The 16,864-nt window shown below is 37.6% G+C and overlaps 2 protein-coding genes across 3 annotated transcripts in view; one reads left to right on the top strand and one right to left on the bottom strand.

The window, feature by feature from the left end:
* The window catches only part of LOC106094686 (synaptojanin-1), a 78,500-nt gene that overhangs the window by 58,401 nt on the left and 3,235 nt on the right, over positions 1-16,864 (bottom strand). The window contains exon 5 of the mRNA XM_013261930.2: positions 14,996-16,608. Within this exon, the coding sequence (XP_013117384.2) occupies positions 15,028-16,608 (1,581 nt within the window). The 3' untranslated portion in view covers positions 14,996-15,027. The remainder of the gene's footprint in view (positions 1-14,995; positions 16,609-16,864) is intronic.
* On the top strand, positions 1,419-7,496 carry LOC106094785 (outer dynein arm-docking complex subunit 4). 2 transcript variants are annotated; one of them, XM_013262034.2, is made up of 2 exons: positions 1,419-1,607; positions 6,387-7,496. In XM_013262034.2, exons 1-2 carry the CDS (start codon positions 1,479-1,481, stop codon positions 7,041-7,043), a joined length of 786 nt encoding a protein of 261 aa, XP_013117488.1. In that variant the 5' UTR covers positions 1,419-1,478; the 3' UTR covers positions 7,044-7,496. The 2 variants fall into 2 exon arrangements, with proteins under 2 accessions (XP_013117488.1, XP_013117482.2); XM_013262028.2 differs by lacking the exon at positions 1,419-1,607 and adding an exon at positions 5,690-6,254.

The following is a 16,864-nucleotide window of genomic DNA, read 5'->3' as shown; positions in this document are numbered from 1 at the left end:
TTGCCATCCTCAGAGAAGGCGTTAATCTCCTTCTTACACTGCAAGACTGTTCGACTATACGACCGGAAACCTCTTCCCTTCCCTTCCAGGTTTCCTATCGTCGCCCCGAATAAACCCCTTTGGTATGAGCCGCTCCCATCCTCAATCCATTCTCCCATCGCTTTAAGTCTCACAGCCGCAGTGGCTGCCCCACACTTAATCTGTATGTCAATGGGTCAGATATCTAGAATAGTCTTCAGTGCCCTAGTGGGCGTGGTCCTCATCGCTCCGCCTATGCCAAGACAACATGTTCTCTGAACCTGTTATATGGTCCTTATGTTGCACTTTTTCTCCATAGCAGTCCACCAAACTACTGAGGCGTAAGTAAGTATTGGTCACATTCACATAATCACATTCCTCCGAGGACTATCCTCGGATTTAGACCCCATTTCGAGCCTACATAGTGTCCAACATCTGTGAGCCTTCTCAGTACGCTCCTGAATGTGACACTTCCAATTCAGTTTCTTGTCCAAGATCATACCTAAGTATTTGACCTTGTCAGATGTCGAAATCGTCTTATTGAGGAAACGTGATGCTTTAAATTGGTCCACCTTCGTCTTCCTCGTGAACAGGCATATTTCAGTCTTCTCTGGGTTAACATTGAGACCTCTGGGTCTAGCCCAGTCATATGCCATATTCAAGACCCTTTCGGACCTTCAGCATAGCTCGTTCGGATCCTTACCCCTTAGAAGTAGTACAACATCGCAGACGAGTTCAAACCCACCTCAGTCAGCATCCATGGCGATAAAATGCCCCCTTGTGGCGTGCCTTGTGCCACCTTCTTCCTTATAATGTAAGTTCTTAATACATTAAAAAAAAAGGAACCTTCGAACGCATTCCATTATAATGGAATCTTGCTAATATCTTATTCCTGCTTTATAATGCTTATGCGTTATGCTCTATTTAAAATTGCCTTCATATGTTTTCAGGTCATTATTTTAGCCTGGAAACTAATGATCCTGCCTATGTATTTATTTAATTATTTAACGTATGTACGCAAGGGGTTGTTTTGAAGTTGGATATTTGCTTAAATGGCATATTAATTAAGGTCTATTTACATTAATCAAAGCCACAAAACAAACCAACGTTCAAGGAAACCAACGAACAAACGACATTCTTAGGCGCTTTTTTAAATTGCATGTCGTCGTACTTAAACTCCCCCATACTTTTTCTTACTCCTTTGAATTTAGCCTACCTAAAGAAAAAACGCAAACATTTACGAAACTGTCGAATAATCGAAAACAACAAAAAAAAAAAACTTAAAAAGCTAGAACAACGTTTTAGTTGCACATTGAAAGGCAAACATGAAGGTTGTTGGTTTCTGTTTGTAACTGGTATGACAAACAACGGATACGGATACGTCTAAGGAAACGGAAACGGATACAAGTGAAAAATCTAGAAATATTTTACACATAATATTAAAAAAAAACTAACACACAATGCCGCGTAAAAAACCTAAAGAGGATACAATCGAAGAAATCGAACAAAACATCAAATTATTTTGTGACCAGTCAAAAAATCACATGAAATCTAGAGAATATGAAAAGGCATTGGTGGGCTACAATCAGGTAAAGCCAAATGTGAATATTTTCCAAAGAAAAAAATCTCAAAGCTGAAATTGAATATGTATGTAGAATGATTTAAGCTATAGAAAATTACGATTCGAAAGATGCCGAAGTTTAATTCACCAGTAAGTGTATCAGTGAGATGTATTCGGCATATAAAGAAAAGAATTATATTACAAAGAAAAAATAAAAAAAAATGTTATTTAATGACAGCTAAAATGTAAACTAAAAGAATAATTATGAACAAAAATTAAAAAAAAAAAACAGTAAGGAAAGGCAAAAGTCGGGCGGAGCCGACTATATAATACCCCACACCAACCCTACAATTATAAATTCGGGCAATAGATATATGTATATCAGAGCTATATCTAAATCTGACCGAATTTTTTCAAACAGATCGTTTGAAAATTGTTGTTACTACGGCCACATAAGTGCAAATCCGGCAATAAATATATATAGGAGCTTTATCCAAATCTTAACCGATATTGACGAAATCTTGCAGATAGGTTAAGCTTAGTAACAAAACCACCTGTGCCAAATTTTGTGCATATCGGTTGAAAATTGTAGTAACTATGGCCATTAAAGTGCAAATCGGGCGATACATATATATGACAGCTATATCCAAATCTGAGCCGATTTTGATGAAATCTTGCAGATATTTTAATATCGGTAACAAAATCATCCATGCCAAATTTTGTGCAGATCGGTTGAAAATTGTATCTACTACGGCCATTTAAGTGAAAATCGGGCGATACATATATATGGGAGCTATATCTAAATCTGAACCGATTTTTATGAAATCTTGCGTATGTATTAAGATCGGTAACAAAATCATCGATGTCAAAGTTTGTGCAGATCGGTTGAAAATTGTAGTTACTACGGCCATTAAAGTGCAAATCGGGCGATACATATATATGACAGCTATATCTAAAGCTGAACCGATTTTTATGAAATCTTGCAGATATTTTAACATCGGTAACAAAATCATCCATACCAAATTTTATGCAGATCGGTTGAAAATTGTAGTAACTACGGCTTTTAAAGTGCAAATCGGGCGATACATATATATGACAGCTGTATCTAAAACTGAACCGATTTTAATGAAATCCTGCAGATATGTTAAAATCAGTAACAAAACAGTCCGGGCCAAATTTTGTGCAGATCGGTTGAAAATTGTTGTTACTATGCCCATTAAAGTGCAAATCGGGCGATACATATATATGGGAGCTATATCTAAATCTGAACCGATTGATGAAACCCTCCACATATATTAAAATCAGCAAGAAAACAATCCGTGCCAAATTGTGTGCAGATCGGTTGCAAATTGTAGTTATTACAGCCATTTAAGCGCAAATCGGGCGATATATATGGGAGCTATATATAGCGAGCGTCCTTGGGCCACAAAAGTGATTTGTACAAAATTTCGTGATGATTGGACAAAAACGAAGTTCTTTGAAAGACTTTGTCAATATATATATGAGCAAGATTAAGTTATTGGAAGATGTGGACCGTACTTGTCATTGCTGTTAGAAGTCATAGAAAAGTACCACTTCCAAAATTTCAGACTAATCGAGTAAAAATTGAGTCCTCCAATTGCTCAGAGTGTCAAATTGGGGATAGGTTTATATGACAGCTATATCAGGTTAGCAACCGATTTAGACCATACTTGGCACAGTTGTTGGAAGTCATACCAAAATGACCTATGCAAAATTTCAAGATCGGTTTTTATAGGAGCTTTAGCAGGTTGTAGACCGATTTGGACCGTACTAAGCACAGTTGTTTAATAACATAACAAAACACTACATGCTCAATTTAAGCTAAATCGGACAAAAATTGCGGCTTGTAATGGCTCAAGAATGGCTCAATCGGGAGATCGGTTTATATGGGAGCTATCTCCGGTTATAGACCCATACTAGACACAAGTTGTTGAAAGTCATAACAGACTAACTATGTGCAAAATTTCAGCAAAATCGTACGAAAATTGCGGCTTGTAAGGTCTCATGAAGTCAAATCGGAAGATCGGTTTGTATTGGAGCTATATCTAAATCTGAACCGATATGATCCATTTGCAATTCCCAACGACCGACATCGATATTCAGTATCTGTGCAAAATTTCAAGCGGCTAGCTTTACGCGTTCGACCTCTGTCGTGATTTCGACAGAAAGACGGACGGACATGGCTCGATCGACTTAAAATATCATGACGATCAAGAATATATATACTTTATGGGGTCTTAGACAAATATTTCGATGTGCTACAAACGGAATGACTAGATTAGTATACCCCCATCCTATGGTGGTAGGTATAAAAATGATTGAAATTTTCAAGTAGTTTTTTAATTGATCTAATTTTTTTAGCTGAAGTTGGCAAAAATTTCTTTCAAGACTGCAATTGAATCAAACTCGTATTCAATTAAAATTAAAAAATTATTGAATTAATGAATTGTTTAATTGCAAACGATTTTATTTTCAAATAAATTTTTAATTGAACATTTTTTACGATTTTTTTATCTTTGTAGACCGTTACATACTGTCTGATAGCACTTTAAGTAATAATGTTGTACAAACTGTAGTGTTCGTGTTATCGCCTGTTATTGCATAAAATCGATACATTTTAGGGAGACTATATATCAACATAATTTAAGAACATTTTCTCCGTATCAGTTTATTTGAACGACAAATCTGTTTGTGCGAAACTCCTTTTATTTTGTTTAAAAAACGTTTAATGCAGCCTAGACATGAACCACAAAAATAGCAATAGATGTCACCACAGTCACTATTTGACTTGCATGAAAGGTAAATATATTCGCATGCAAATTAAATACAAATATTCCCATCAATATTTCATTAACGCCTGACCCGCGATTTCCCAGTCCGATTTTAATAAAGTTTCATTTATTCAATGTTTAAAGCATTTATATTGACGTAGTAATCTTAAATTATTTTTAACAAAAATTTTTAAAAAATAAGTAAAATTGTTTAAAAATTTGAAAAAAAAAATCGGTAAGAAATTTTCTTTTTATTTAATAAGCCACTGTATTTCAACAAAAACAAATGTTTCTCAATATTTTATGAGCATTTTGCGAGGAAAAGAGCATTTTAATGTATAGGCTTAGCGTCATAAATTTATTTTTTTTTTTTTTTATATAGAAGCCATCAAATGCAACATGACCCTTAAACGATTTCAAGAAATCGCACTCCTATGAATTTTGAGAAAATTGTTTGATTTTTTATACCTACCACCATAGGATGGGGGTATACTAATCTAGTCATTCCGTTTGTAACACATCGAAATATTGATCTAGGACCCCATAAAGTATATATATTCTTGATCGTCTCGAAATTCGAACTAGCCATGTCCGTGCGAACGCGTAGAGCTAGCCGCTTGAAATTTTGCACAGATTTCAGTAACAAATCGGTGGTTCAGTAACAAATCGGTGGCGTAAGATCAGGAACTGAAGGAAATGCCGCTCTACGAACTGAGTAAACACGTCTCCTCAGATAAAGAAACTCTGCCCTACGGGAATTGGGGAAGGTCCCAAACCTGTCACGGGATAGGTCCCCAGGTGATAGGGACCGGTCCCAGTTCTCGCCCCCCTACAAACCCTTTTATAAGGGTAAGAAAAATCACTCCTGCTAAATTTCGAGAGAATCGGTTAATATATGACCATTTTATTGCGTTATTACTGAAAATCGGACGAACATATATATGGGAGCTATATCCAAATCTGAACCGATTTTTTTCCAATTTCAATAGGCTTCGTCTCTAGGTCGAAAAACATGCCCGTACCAAATTTAAAGAAGATCGGATGAAAATTGCGACCTGTAGTTTGTACACAAGTTAACATGAACAGACAGACGGACTGTCTGTCTGTCCGTAAGACGCCAGGTCCATATTTACGCATTGCATTTTATAACAAAAGTTGTTTAGAGCGGTTTGCATTGCAGCTGCAATGAAATGGGCAGCTAATACATATGCAGGTGTCATGTGTTTTATTATTATCAATATCATCATCAATATAAACATTTGCGTAGCCAGGCAACCTTTGTAGTTCAATTTTTTTTCGCTATCATAGGATTCACCAATCAATTTTTTCTCCTGTGACGTGAAGCGAAAGGGCACAAAATGTCGAATGTGCTTAAAGATTTTCTGGACATTGATAAACAACAGGAACTTTTACAAAGTTTTACTCGTTTGGGAGCCACTGAAGATGAGCTCAACGATGAACAAGCCCCACAAAAAAAGGGCTCTCGCAGACATATACCATCTTCACCAAAGTCCAAATCTGCTGCTGGTGAACGTAGAAAATCTGTCAAGTTTGAAGACACTGATGCTCCAGTGGCAGGAAAAGGGCGAAATCGCATAAGTATAGAAGCTGAACTAAGAGCAGCACGTAAACGCATCGAAGAGCTTAGCAAAAAGAAGAAGGTCAAAGAAAATTTTGTGGACTTCTATACGGATAAGGATAGAGCTGCGGCCGTATCCGCTGGATTTTTCGACATAAAGCAAAGTTTGCAAATCAAGCAAAAGCAGGATCGCAATGAGGCCTTGTCGATACCTGAAGAAGGAGACATTAGTTCAATAATTGCATTGGGTTTGAAGGAAATTAAAAATGCCAATCCAGAAAATGCCATTATTTTCTTTACAAAGGTTGGGGGTTGAAACAAATTATATATGACATATTATTAAAACAATATGTTAATGTTAATGTGATATTAGTTTGTTTTTTGATTTTTGTTATTTAATTATTTATGAATTTTCTACTTCATTCTATCATTTCAGGCTTTGGAACTTAATAACACTGATATTAACGCTCTGGTTTCTCGTAGTAAATGCTATTTGCTTTTGGGAGAAGCCTCTAAGGCTTTGGTGGACGCAAATCTGGCCTTGACAGAAGATAAAAACAACATACGAGCCATCTATCAAAAGGCCGAATCTCTTTACTATTTAGGACAATTCGAGCAAAGCCTTATGTACTTCCATAGAGGCGCCAGGGCCAGACCGGAATTGAACTCATTTCGTTTGGGCGTGCAAAAAACACAAGAGGCTATTGAGAATACCATAGGAGTTAAAAATAAAACTGGCACTTCAACGGCTCCAACTAAAAACAAAGCGAAAAAGTCGGGCGACAATACACCCAAGTCACATCCAAACAGTTCTCGACCACATAGGTCAAGGCCGACGAAAAGTGAAATGGAGCGTAGAAATGCCCGTAAACTCTTGGGCGAATTGTGTGTGGACAAGGAATATTTGGAGAATTTACTAAAGCATCCCGATTTGATACGAGCCGATACAAACACTGAAAATATCTCAACCTTTGCCAAGGAGGCAGTGGAATTTCTTAATAAGCGACAGGAGTTCTGGCGACAACAACGTCCCTGCAATGCCTTACCAAATCACAAAAATCTTCCCATGGATGCAATGCCGCGCTGGTTTTAAAATGAACAATCAGGGGCAATTGCTCATTTATTCTGAGGATAACCAAGACCCAGCAATGACATCATTAAAATCTTTCTCTGGATATCAGAGTTATAGCATTTTTTTTATTGTTTTTATTCTTTTTTTTCTATTGTTTTATTTTTATTTAAATAGTAATAATAATTATTATTGTTGTTATATAATTTTTAAGTTGTACATATTGATAATTAGCATTAACATTCATTACATATGTATGTATGTATGTGTTTTATTATGTGTGGGTGTTTATGACTTGCCGTCATAGTATCTTTAGTTGTTTGCGGCTTAGCTGGCCGGCTCTATTATCTGTTACAACATATTCCTACCACTTTGTTCATTTTTATTATATATTTATATAGGCTCGTATAAGTTTCTTGTTATAATTCTTTTCACTTAATTTTATTTTGTTTAAATAAATAGTTTATGTGTGTGTGTGTGTATGTGTGAAGTTTTCTTTTTTTCTCTACATATAACAGACAACTTTGAAATTCAAAAATCAAACATTAACGATTTAGTTTCATTTTTAGTGTTTTTGTATTTGTTTTACTCGACAATCCGATATTAGATAATAGGTGTCTCTAGTTGATAGGTGTTTACACATTTATTACATACATATATATATTCAATATTTTAATATTGCAAACGTTACTCTTCATCTCTTTACTATTCGGGAAAGGAATTCACTTTGCAAAGACTACAAATCACAGAATTAGGACTTTTTTTGAATTATTGTTACTGTTGCCAACTCTAGGAAAAATAATTTTGCCAAATTATTTATAAATTATAAATTTTTATAAATTTATTATTTTTATTCTATAAAAAAAAACAAATTGGAATATTTGCAACAGGTTTGAACTTCCTGGGCAACATTTGAAAATGAAGCTGTTGGCAAACGCAGAATGAGAAGAAACTTCGGTATAAAGATCCAGTGGAGAAACAAAATTGCAAATTTTTTGCCCATGAACATTCCACTAACGAACAGGGGCAAACTTCTCCCATATCAATGTGTGCAGTCCGATTCAAGTTTAAGCTCAATGATAAGGGGCCTCCTTTTTATGGCCGAGTCCGAACGGCGTGCCGCAGTGCGACACCACTTTGGAGAGAAGTTTTACATGGCATAGTACCTCACAAATGTTGGAGAGGAAAACCACCGCTAAAAATTTTTTCTGATGGTCTCGCCAGGATTCGAACCCAGGCGTTCAGCGTCATAGGCGGACATGCTAACCTCTGCGCTACGGTGGCCTCCAATCCAGTGGAGAAACGCGTCTCAAAATAAGATTTCAAAAATTGAAGAAAGAGTGCAAAGAATCAAAACAATTGGAAATCTATCAAGTTCTGAGTTCGGCTATGGACTAGCAAAGTAACTATAGAGCCCTGAAGTCGCTAATTCAAGGGAACTCTCGCCGAGGAGTATCTGCCTTCAATCACATGGCAGCCGGTTGTACGTACCGGATTGACACGATGGAGTTCTTCATTGACAAAGGCTGCCGCCTCAGTGTATAATGCACTCCTACAACAACAACAACAACTTCCCTTACACTAGCCTTATTACATGACATAATTACCATTAACCATTTGACTATAAAGCCGCCTTCGATACTCCTTTACGTTCAAAGGTATTTCAAGCCATGCAAAATTAATAAGACTCTGCAGGATGACACTTGCCGATACGCGTTCCTCAGTAAGAAAAGGAAAGAATCTCTACGAACCATCTAATACCAAACGAGGTTTCAGACAAGGAGACAGCCTATCGAGTGATCTCTTTAATATGTGAATAGATATGGCACACTTATCACAAGAGAACACATGCTACTCGCCTTTGCCAACGACATCGAAGTAGTAACTACAGCCTTTGAAAGAATCGAAAGAGAGGCAGTGAAAATGGGTCTGGCAGTAAATGGAGATAAGACGAAATGGATGCTTTCAACTCCCAAAAAGCCTTGCAACCGAGAAGATAAAGACGATGGAGAAAGTTGGGAACCACAGCGTTGAGACAGTCAGAAACGAATGACACCAGTTACACTATACTAGACACTGATGCTATCCGTGCTGTTATATGGTTCTAAAGCATGGGTACTTGTGAAAGCAGATGAGGCAGTGCTTGGAGTATTTGAGAGAGAAATTCTTCGTAAAATATATGGACCAGTTTGCGATAATGGAGAATATAGGCGACTTATGAACCGCGAGCTGTATGACAACGATAGCATAGTTACACGCATCAAAATACCACAGCTGTGTTGGCTAGATTATGTTGTCAGAATGGATAAGGTAGCTCCAGTCTTTTGAAGGCAAACACGGTGGTACACGCAAACCGCAAACACGCAAAAGCCCGATGGAAAGATCAAGTGGTGGGAAACACCTCGAAACTTGGGGTCAGAGATTTTAGAATGAGCGCAGAAGATCTAGGCGCTTAGAACGCTATTCTATGTTCGGCTAGTGGAACAAATATTCTGTCATAGCCAATTAAAGTAAAGTAAAGTAATTACCATTAATTCTCGCGGAGTGCACTATCTGTCAACGAGTTTTGGTTGTGTGTGTGTGCGTTATAGTTAAGAACCATACCGCACACAAACAACGAAAAATGATGCGAATTAGCTGTGTTCGGGAGCTCAAAAATTATGCCATTTGTGCCAATTTGCACAAATTTTTACTGGAAGTCGTTTGCGTACTTTATTCGCCAGCAGAAGAGAGCGCGAGCGAGTGCAAATGTTGACAGTTAGAAAATAGAGAACCTGCAAAGTACTATTGGGAATTTTTTGCTAGCAGATATTTGCAACTTTGAAAAGCAGCCGTTACATGAGAATACAAAAGCTAACGGCAAAATGGATCAAAAATGCAGAGGTAAGTGAAAAATATAAAAATAGTTTATTGGTAATTATTAAATTTCATTAATTTTTATTTACTTTTAATGAAGATTCATGGCAGCAGCTACTGTTCAGGCACAGAAAACTCGACAAATGGTAGTTTTTAGTATGAAATAATTCATCTTTTCTAAATGAAGTAATTTTTTAAAATGAATTTTTACCTCAAGTCGGTTGTTCTAAATTAGAAAGTAAGTGCAAAATTTGCGGAATTATTTGGAAAATCTTAAAAAAAATTCTCATCGGAGAGCTACGATGAAACCAGCACCGTTCCTTTGAATTCGTTAAGGGGGGAAGATGCTGCCATGGTATTTATTGGGTCTAGCTGGGTTACGCACAGTGGGATAGGAAAAAATTAGTTCAAATTAGTCTGCCAGTTGCGAACGGATACAGATATCTTCACTGATAACATAGTGTCCGTAGCCGTCACATAACCAAATAGAAATCTCCCTTAGCCTCACATCAGTGGTCGCAGTAATTTGTCTAGCCACAATATCCAGAAGCATTAGGTGGTTAGTCCAAGGTTTCTTTATCAGCACACCAAGTGCTGCCGACAAGGGACTTGAGAATGTTGTTTCTACTTTTGTGTACGGTGATGGCATGTAAAGCAGTTGTAGTACTATGCAGCTTTCGAAATGCACGACGAATGGAAATTATCCAACGGATCGGAAGGAGTATTTTTTTGGATCTCTGATCAATATTTCGATGTGTTACAAACGTAATGAAGAAATTAGTAAACCCCCTATCCTATGGTGGAGGGTATAACACTCAAAAGAAACTGTAAATAATTCATTTTATTTCTTGTCGTTAAAGTAAACACCAAAAAATTTTTCGACGATTTTATATTTGTTATCGAAAACAGCTGAATGCCAAATTTGTTGACTTTTCTGTTATCAATTTTGAACTAAACGATTTTCGTTAAAACTGTTTAGAGAAATCCACTACAGGAATTGCTAACCCCCGTTTCACGCGCATGTATGGCTACAAAAAACAACAACAACAACATAACATGTTCTTTAACTAAACCTTACCCTAACGTAGAATGGAATGTGGAATCTTACTCTTTATGGAATGTTGCATTAAAAAAAATAAATAAAAGGATAAAAAAAGTTTTAGTACGTTTTAAAAGTAAGTAAAGTAACCATTGCATAGTAAAGTGAAATGACATTGTGGAACAGCGAAACTGCGGTAGGACGGCGAAAATCCTATGGGGGGATCCAGGTGGTGAGAAGACGAGGCTATTACAGAAAGAACTACGAGCTCACTTATGTGAAATCGGTGCCGCAAGTGATAGCGTGTTTAATAGCAATTTAAAAAAAAAGTGATAGCATGTGTGGGACATGCGGGGAAGATTATGAGACGTTGGGGCATTTCCTTTGTCATTGCCTGGCTTTCGCGACTAACAGATACCGAAACTTAGGTGGGGACACAATACCAGACATGAACCAACTTAGGGGAGTGGTATGGAAAACAATTAAGGATTTTGTAAGTCGCACGGAATTCCGAACTTAAAATTTTCTTTTAGAGGTTACTTTATAGTTTTTAGAGCGCACAACAGGCCGATTGCTGGCTTAGGTGTATGTCCATAGTGGCATGGGGTGGAGTAATATCTGCACCCTCTTTTCAGCCTAACCTAACCTATAGTGAACTGATGTGATATTTAGCTTTGCCTTTAGAATATCTAAAAGACCCCACATGGAATGACTGTGAGCAACACACGGGTTGGAACTCTGAAATCCGATTTGTGTGGTATTCATCGTCATCTCGAGCAGCTCAGCTGGTTCAAGTTTAAGCTCAATGATAAGGGGCCTCCTTTTTATAGCGGAGTTCGAACGGTGTGCCGCAGTGCGACACCTCTTTTGAGGAGAAGTTTTTACATGGCATAGTACCTCGCAAATGTCGCCAGCATAGGAGGGTATAACCACCGCTGAAAATTTGATGATGGTCTCGCTAGGATTCGAACCCAGGCGTTCAGCGTCATAGGCGGACATGTTCACCTTCAAAAAGTAGCACGAAACTTAAAATTTTCCTTTTGGAGGTTACTTTTAAGTTTTTAGAGAGCACAACAAGCCAATTACCAATAAATCATCTCACGTTAAATTTGGAAAGATGGGACCAAAATTGTGGCTTCTACAGCCTTAAAAGGCCATAATTTATACAAAATTTTATAACAACCGGACAACAAATGCGACCTTGAACACAAGTATACTTGGATAGACAGACAGATAGATGGACATAGGTAAATCGAATCAGGAAGTGATTCTAAGCCGATTGTTCTACTTATCTATGAAACTAATTCACAAAGTTATAATACCCTGTATCATACTGGGGGTGTAGGGTATAAAAATGTCGTTGATGTATTTTGAAATTATTATTCTTCGGAATTTTCTTAAGAAATTGTATGGTTTGTTTAGCCAATTTTGTTAAAATTTCGTTTCTTCATTTTCATTGTCATTTATTTTTGTTATGTCTACACAACAAGAAATACTCTTATAAATGACAAATGTTGGCTTTACAGTGCAACGACAATATACAATACTTCAATGCAATTCCTGCTTCACTTCCTATGAAAAAAGTTTTTGACTACAAAAGCCTCAATCATTAGTATATATTGGACTAAGGATGAAAACAAAATTTGCCTTTTCTACATTTTGCAACCTCAAATCACGTTGGCCTCACAAAAGCGCATTAAATGAGAAATTCTTACAATAAAATATACCAGTTGGCGTATACGTAACGCGTACTGTTATACCGAAAGTATACGTTACAGTGTACAATAACAATAGTAAGTAAAGTCGTTCGCAATTTTTGGACAATGCCACAATAGGTGGCCAACCGTATATAACTCATCCCCACAAATCAAATGTAAGTCCGTCATGTGTCCGTTTCTGATGTCAATGTCCTGGCATTGCAATAAGTGCGGTAGCTGGGAGAGATCCCCTGAACATGGTGAATAGCACAAACTTTTTCTTTCGGGGGACATCAAGCCCATTGGCCAATCTTGCCACTCACCATAATGACAAAGTCATACAAAACCCCTCTAGTTAAAATCTTCCTTTTTGAGCCCCTTGCTAGTTGTACGCTATTGGTTGCTATCTGCCGCTATAATAACCTTGTGAAAACTATGCCTTCTTGATGGTTTTGGGGGTTAGCCTTTAAAGCTAATGGAACTTATGTACATTTTTAAATTTGTTTTTTTTTTTGCTTGACACTTAAAAATTAATAAACTTCTTGCTCTGATTGGTCGAACCAAATTTGAAATGTCACGGCGAATAGAATTTTATTCGCCTTGCTTACAAATTTTGACATATCAATTTCCCAAAAAAGATGCTTTGTTGTAGCAATTCGCCGATGCGGCTACCTTATTGAATACGCCTTGTATTTAACAAACATTTTTGCATTAAATGTCATACCTTAATGTTGACTTTTTCTTTAATAAAACAAAAAAGATTTAAAATATTTCAGTAGGTCTTTGCAAAGCCAGCACCAAATTGTCATCTTGGTGCTGATAAAGTCAGTACGATTTTGATTGCACACATAGGCCGAATTACTAACTTGAGTTATCTCTTAGTTGGTGATTGCCCATTAAAAACGAACATTTTTGGGCAATTAGTTTAAGCTTTTGTTTTTATCCACAACAAAGGTAATTGATACTTTTTGATTAAACAATTGGGGTCCACATACATATGTACATAAGACATGCCATGTATATTGCTATATATGTATGTGATTTCTTTTTGTTTTCTTTTTGTTTTGCAACTTCATTAAAATCATCAAAATTTTTATTCCTCTTGGACATTTGACTAGTTAGTGTTATATTATGTTACGAGATATTTAATACTTTAGCATTTTCTTTTATGCATAAGTGTTTTTAATCTTGTTTTTGTTTTTATAATATGAAAACTTATGCTGATATATATGTATAAGTTACTGCATTTTTTCCATAGTTTTTGGAAATATGTTGTTTCAATATTACTGCAGCTATAACAAAAATGTGTGTGTGTGTTTCTGTGTGTAGTAGTGTGGCATCATGATGATTGCAATTATCGGTTGTGTCTTTTAAGCGTATTGAGTACGAGTTAGTATCCAGTATCTTTGCACTATAACGTTTTATTTTTGTGTTTCATAATGTTAATAACGCATAATAATAGTAATAATAAGTGGTTTTTGTTGTTGTTTTGTATGGTGATATTTAGGATATAATTAAATAAATAATTTAAGTATGAGGTATTGTGTGTGGAGATTTCTCCTTATGCTTGCGCCATTAAAAGAGGGGTGTATGTATGATTAACGTACACAATACCCAAATTAGACAAAGTTTTTTAGCAGTTTTATCAAAAGAAAATAGGGCTACACTAAATGTTTCAGCTCGTGCGGAATGTTGATTTTGGAGACCATTGTTTTAAATTTGTTCATCTTTATAAAGGGTGATTTTTTTGAGGTTAGGATTTTCATGCATTAGTATTTGACAGATCACGTGAGATTTCAGACATGGTGTCAAAGAGAAAGATGCTCAGTATGCTTTGACATTTCATCATGAATAGACTTACTAACGAGCAACGCTTGCAAATCATTGAATTTTATTACCAAAATCAGTGTTCGGTTCGAAATGTGTTCATTCACCGTTCAGCGATGAGGCTCATTTCTGGTTGAATGGCTACGTAAATAAGCAAAATTGCCGCATTTGGAGTGAAGAGCAACCAGAAGCCGTTCAAGAACTGCCCATGCATCCCGAAAAATGCACTGTTTGGTGTGGTTTGTACGCTGGTGGAATCATTGGACCGTATTTTTTCAAAGATGCTGTTGGACGCAACGTTACGGTGAATGAACACATTTCGAACCGAACACTGATTTTGGTAATAAAATTCAATGATTTGCAAGCGTTGCTTGTTAGTAAGTCTATTCATGATGAAATGTCAAAGCATACTGAGCATCTTTCTCTTTGACACCATGTCTGAAATCCCACGTGATCTGTCAAATACTAATGCATGAAAATCCTAACCTCAAAAAAATCACCCTTTATATATATGTGTGTATGTATATATAATATTTCAATAATATTTGACTACTTACTTAAGTTGTACTATTTGCTAAGTACAATCAATTCAATTGTTATTTGGTCTATTCGGCAAGGGAGGTGCACCACCGGTGCGATTTGGTATGGGTGGTGGGCCGCGCCTTATTGGTATTGGAGGCGGGCCCATGGGTGGCGCATTGGGGGGCAATGCAGGCGTTACCCGTCGTGCGGGACTTTCGTTAACACTATCATTGGGAACGGGTGGAAAAGGTGGTGGCGGATGTCTGGGAGCTGGTATGTCATCCTGTATTTCCTCATAGATGTTTGAGTCGTTGTAGGCAGAAGTGTCTTGCACATCCACCGATGACTGCTTGGACTGGCGTGATGGCGTAGAGGCTGGCGTCACGTTTTTACTTTGCGTTTGGCGTGGTGGTGTTGGAGGTAGCGAACTTGCTGCTGAACCCGAGCCCACTGGCGACACCTTGCCCGATGATGTGTGTAGCGGAGAGTTTTGTTCTGTGGGCGATTGAGATTTCGATGACGAGGGTGTATCAAAGCCACTGGCCGAATTGACGGGCACAGGTCGCAGCGGTGGCGGCAATTGGGCTGGCTGTGGGGGCATTGGTGGTTTTACCTTGGGCTGCAACATTTCCGGTACCACACTTATAACGCCAGCATGAGGTAAATGTCGTGGAGAGTTCTTTGGCGACATGGGAATTGGTGGCCTGGCGGGAGCAGGACGTGCAGGGGGTTGTTTGGGTCTTTGGGGTACTTCCGGTGTGGCGTTTAATAACTGGGCTTGCTCTTTTGGATTAGCACACAGCGGTATGGTGTTGGTTGTGCATAACTCTATTTCACTATTTACGTTTTTATTCCAATTGGGCGATTTTAATTCGAATTTTAATTGCAAGCCACATATATTGGTTTCGCCCATGGCCACAGCATTTAGAGCCGATTCTCCATCTCGGAAGGTAACCCACATGGTATCCTCTACATAACGCACCAAAGTTACTTCCCCCAGTTTGGATAGTTCTTGAATCAGTGATGACATCACATTTTCATCATAAATAGTAGGGCCATCTTCATCGGCCGAGGGTTCGTGTACATGTACAACAATGGTAGAGTCAGGTGGTCCCAGATCCTTGATAACCTGTTCAAATACATCCCGTCTACGTTGCTGATTAATGGAAATAACTTCGGCATCGATTATAGCAATAACTGGCCTATGATCACTTTGTTTTAGTTCAGATCGCCCATAATGAATTAACTTCCCTGGATTCCAATCGGCTGCCGTCTGATCACATTCCGCCAAGGCTTTGCGCCTACGCCACAGCACACGATCTGTCCAGGCGGGAGCCCTTTGTTTTTCGGACGTATCGTAATCATCACTAAATACATCATATTTGTATGTGGGATCAAATGTTATTTCTCCCTCAAGAAAATCGGTAAAAACATTTCCTGCTTCCTGCTCTTTGAGTAGTTGATCGTTTTCTAAGGCTAAAGCCAAATCACCATTACGTATGGCCTCCTTTAGTTCCTCCTTGTCCATGTCAATGCGATAGTTAAAGTCACCACACCAAAATACCCAATCGTGAGATTTTAGAGTACGTCCCATGGGAAACGATAATTTCCGTGTTATTTCGGCATAGTCAGCGTTACGTTCAGCGACCTAAAACCGAAACCGAAAATCTTAGGTTATGTAATAAGGACAATCGGCAAGTAATAAGGACAAGTGGCATAGAAAAGTACTCAAAAGAAAGAATTCTTTAACAGATAAATTATCTGATTCATGTATCTGTTATGCCATGCAACGACATTTGGAACTGTTGGAATGATTTTTTCGCGAACCATTCACAAAGAAAAGATTTCTTCATTGACTGAAGGCGACCCACACAGCCTTTACAAGTCTAATATACTTACAATAA

The sequence above is a fragment of the Stomoxys calcitrans genome, chromosome 5 (genome assembly GCF_963082655.1).
Source record: "Stomoxys calcitrans chromosome 5, idStoCalc2.1, whole genome shotgun sequence".
Classification (NCBI taxonomy): Eukaryota; Metazoa; Arthropoda; class Insecta; order Diptera; family Muscidae; genus Stomoxys; species Stomoxys calcitrans.
Note: the sequence above shows the minus strand (reverse complement) of the source record. Positions and strands in the feature narration are given on the sequence as shown.

Coding starts and splice junctions, on each gene's coding strand:
- LOC106094785 (XM_013262028.2), top strand. CDS start 5,730: ATGTCGAATGTGCTTAAAGATTTTCTGGACATTGATAAACAACAGGAA. Junction 6,255..6,386: donor CCATTATTTTCTTTACAAAG/GTTGGGGGTTGA, acceptor CTATCATTTCAG/GCTTTGGAACTTAATAACAC.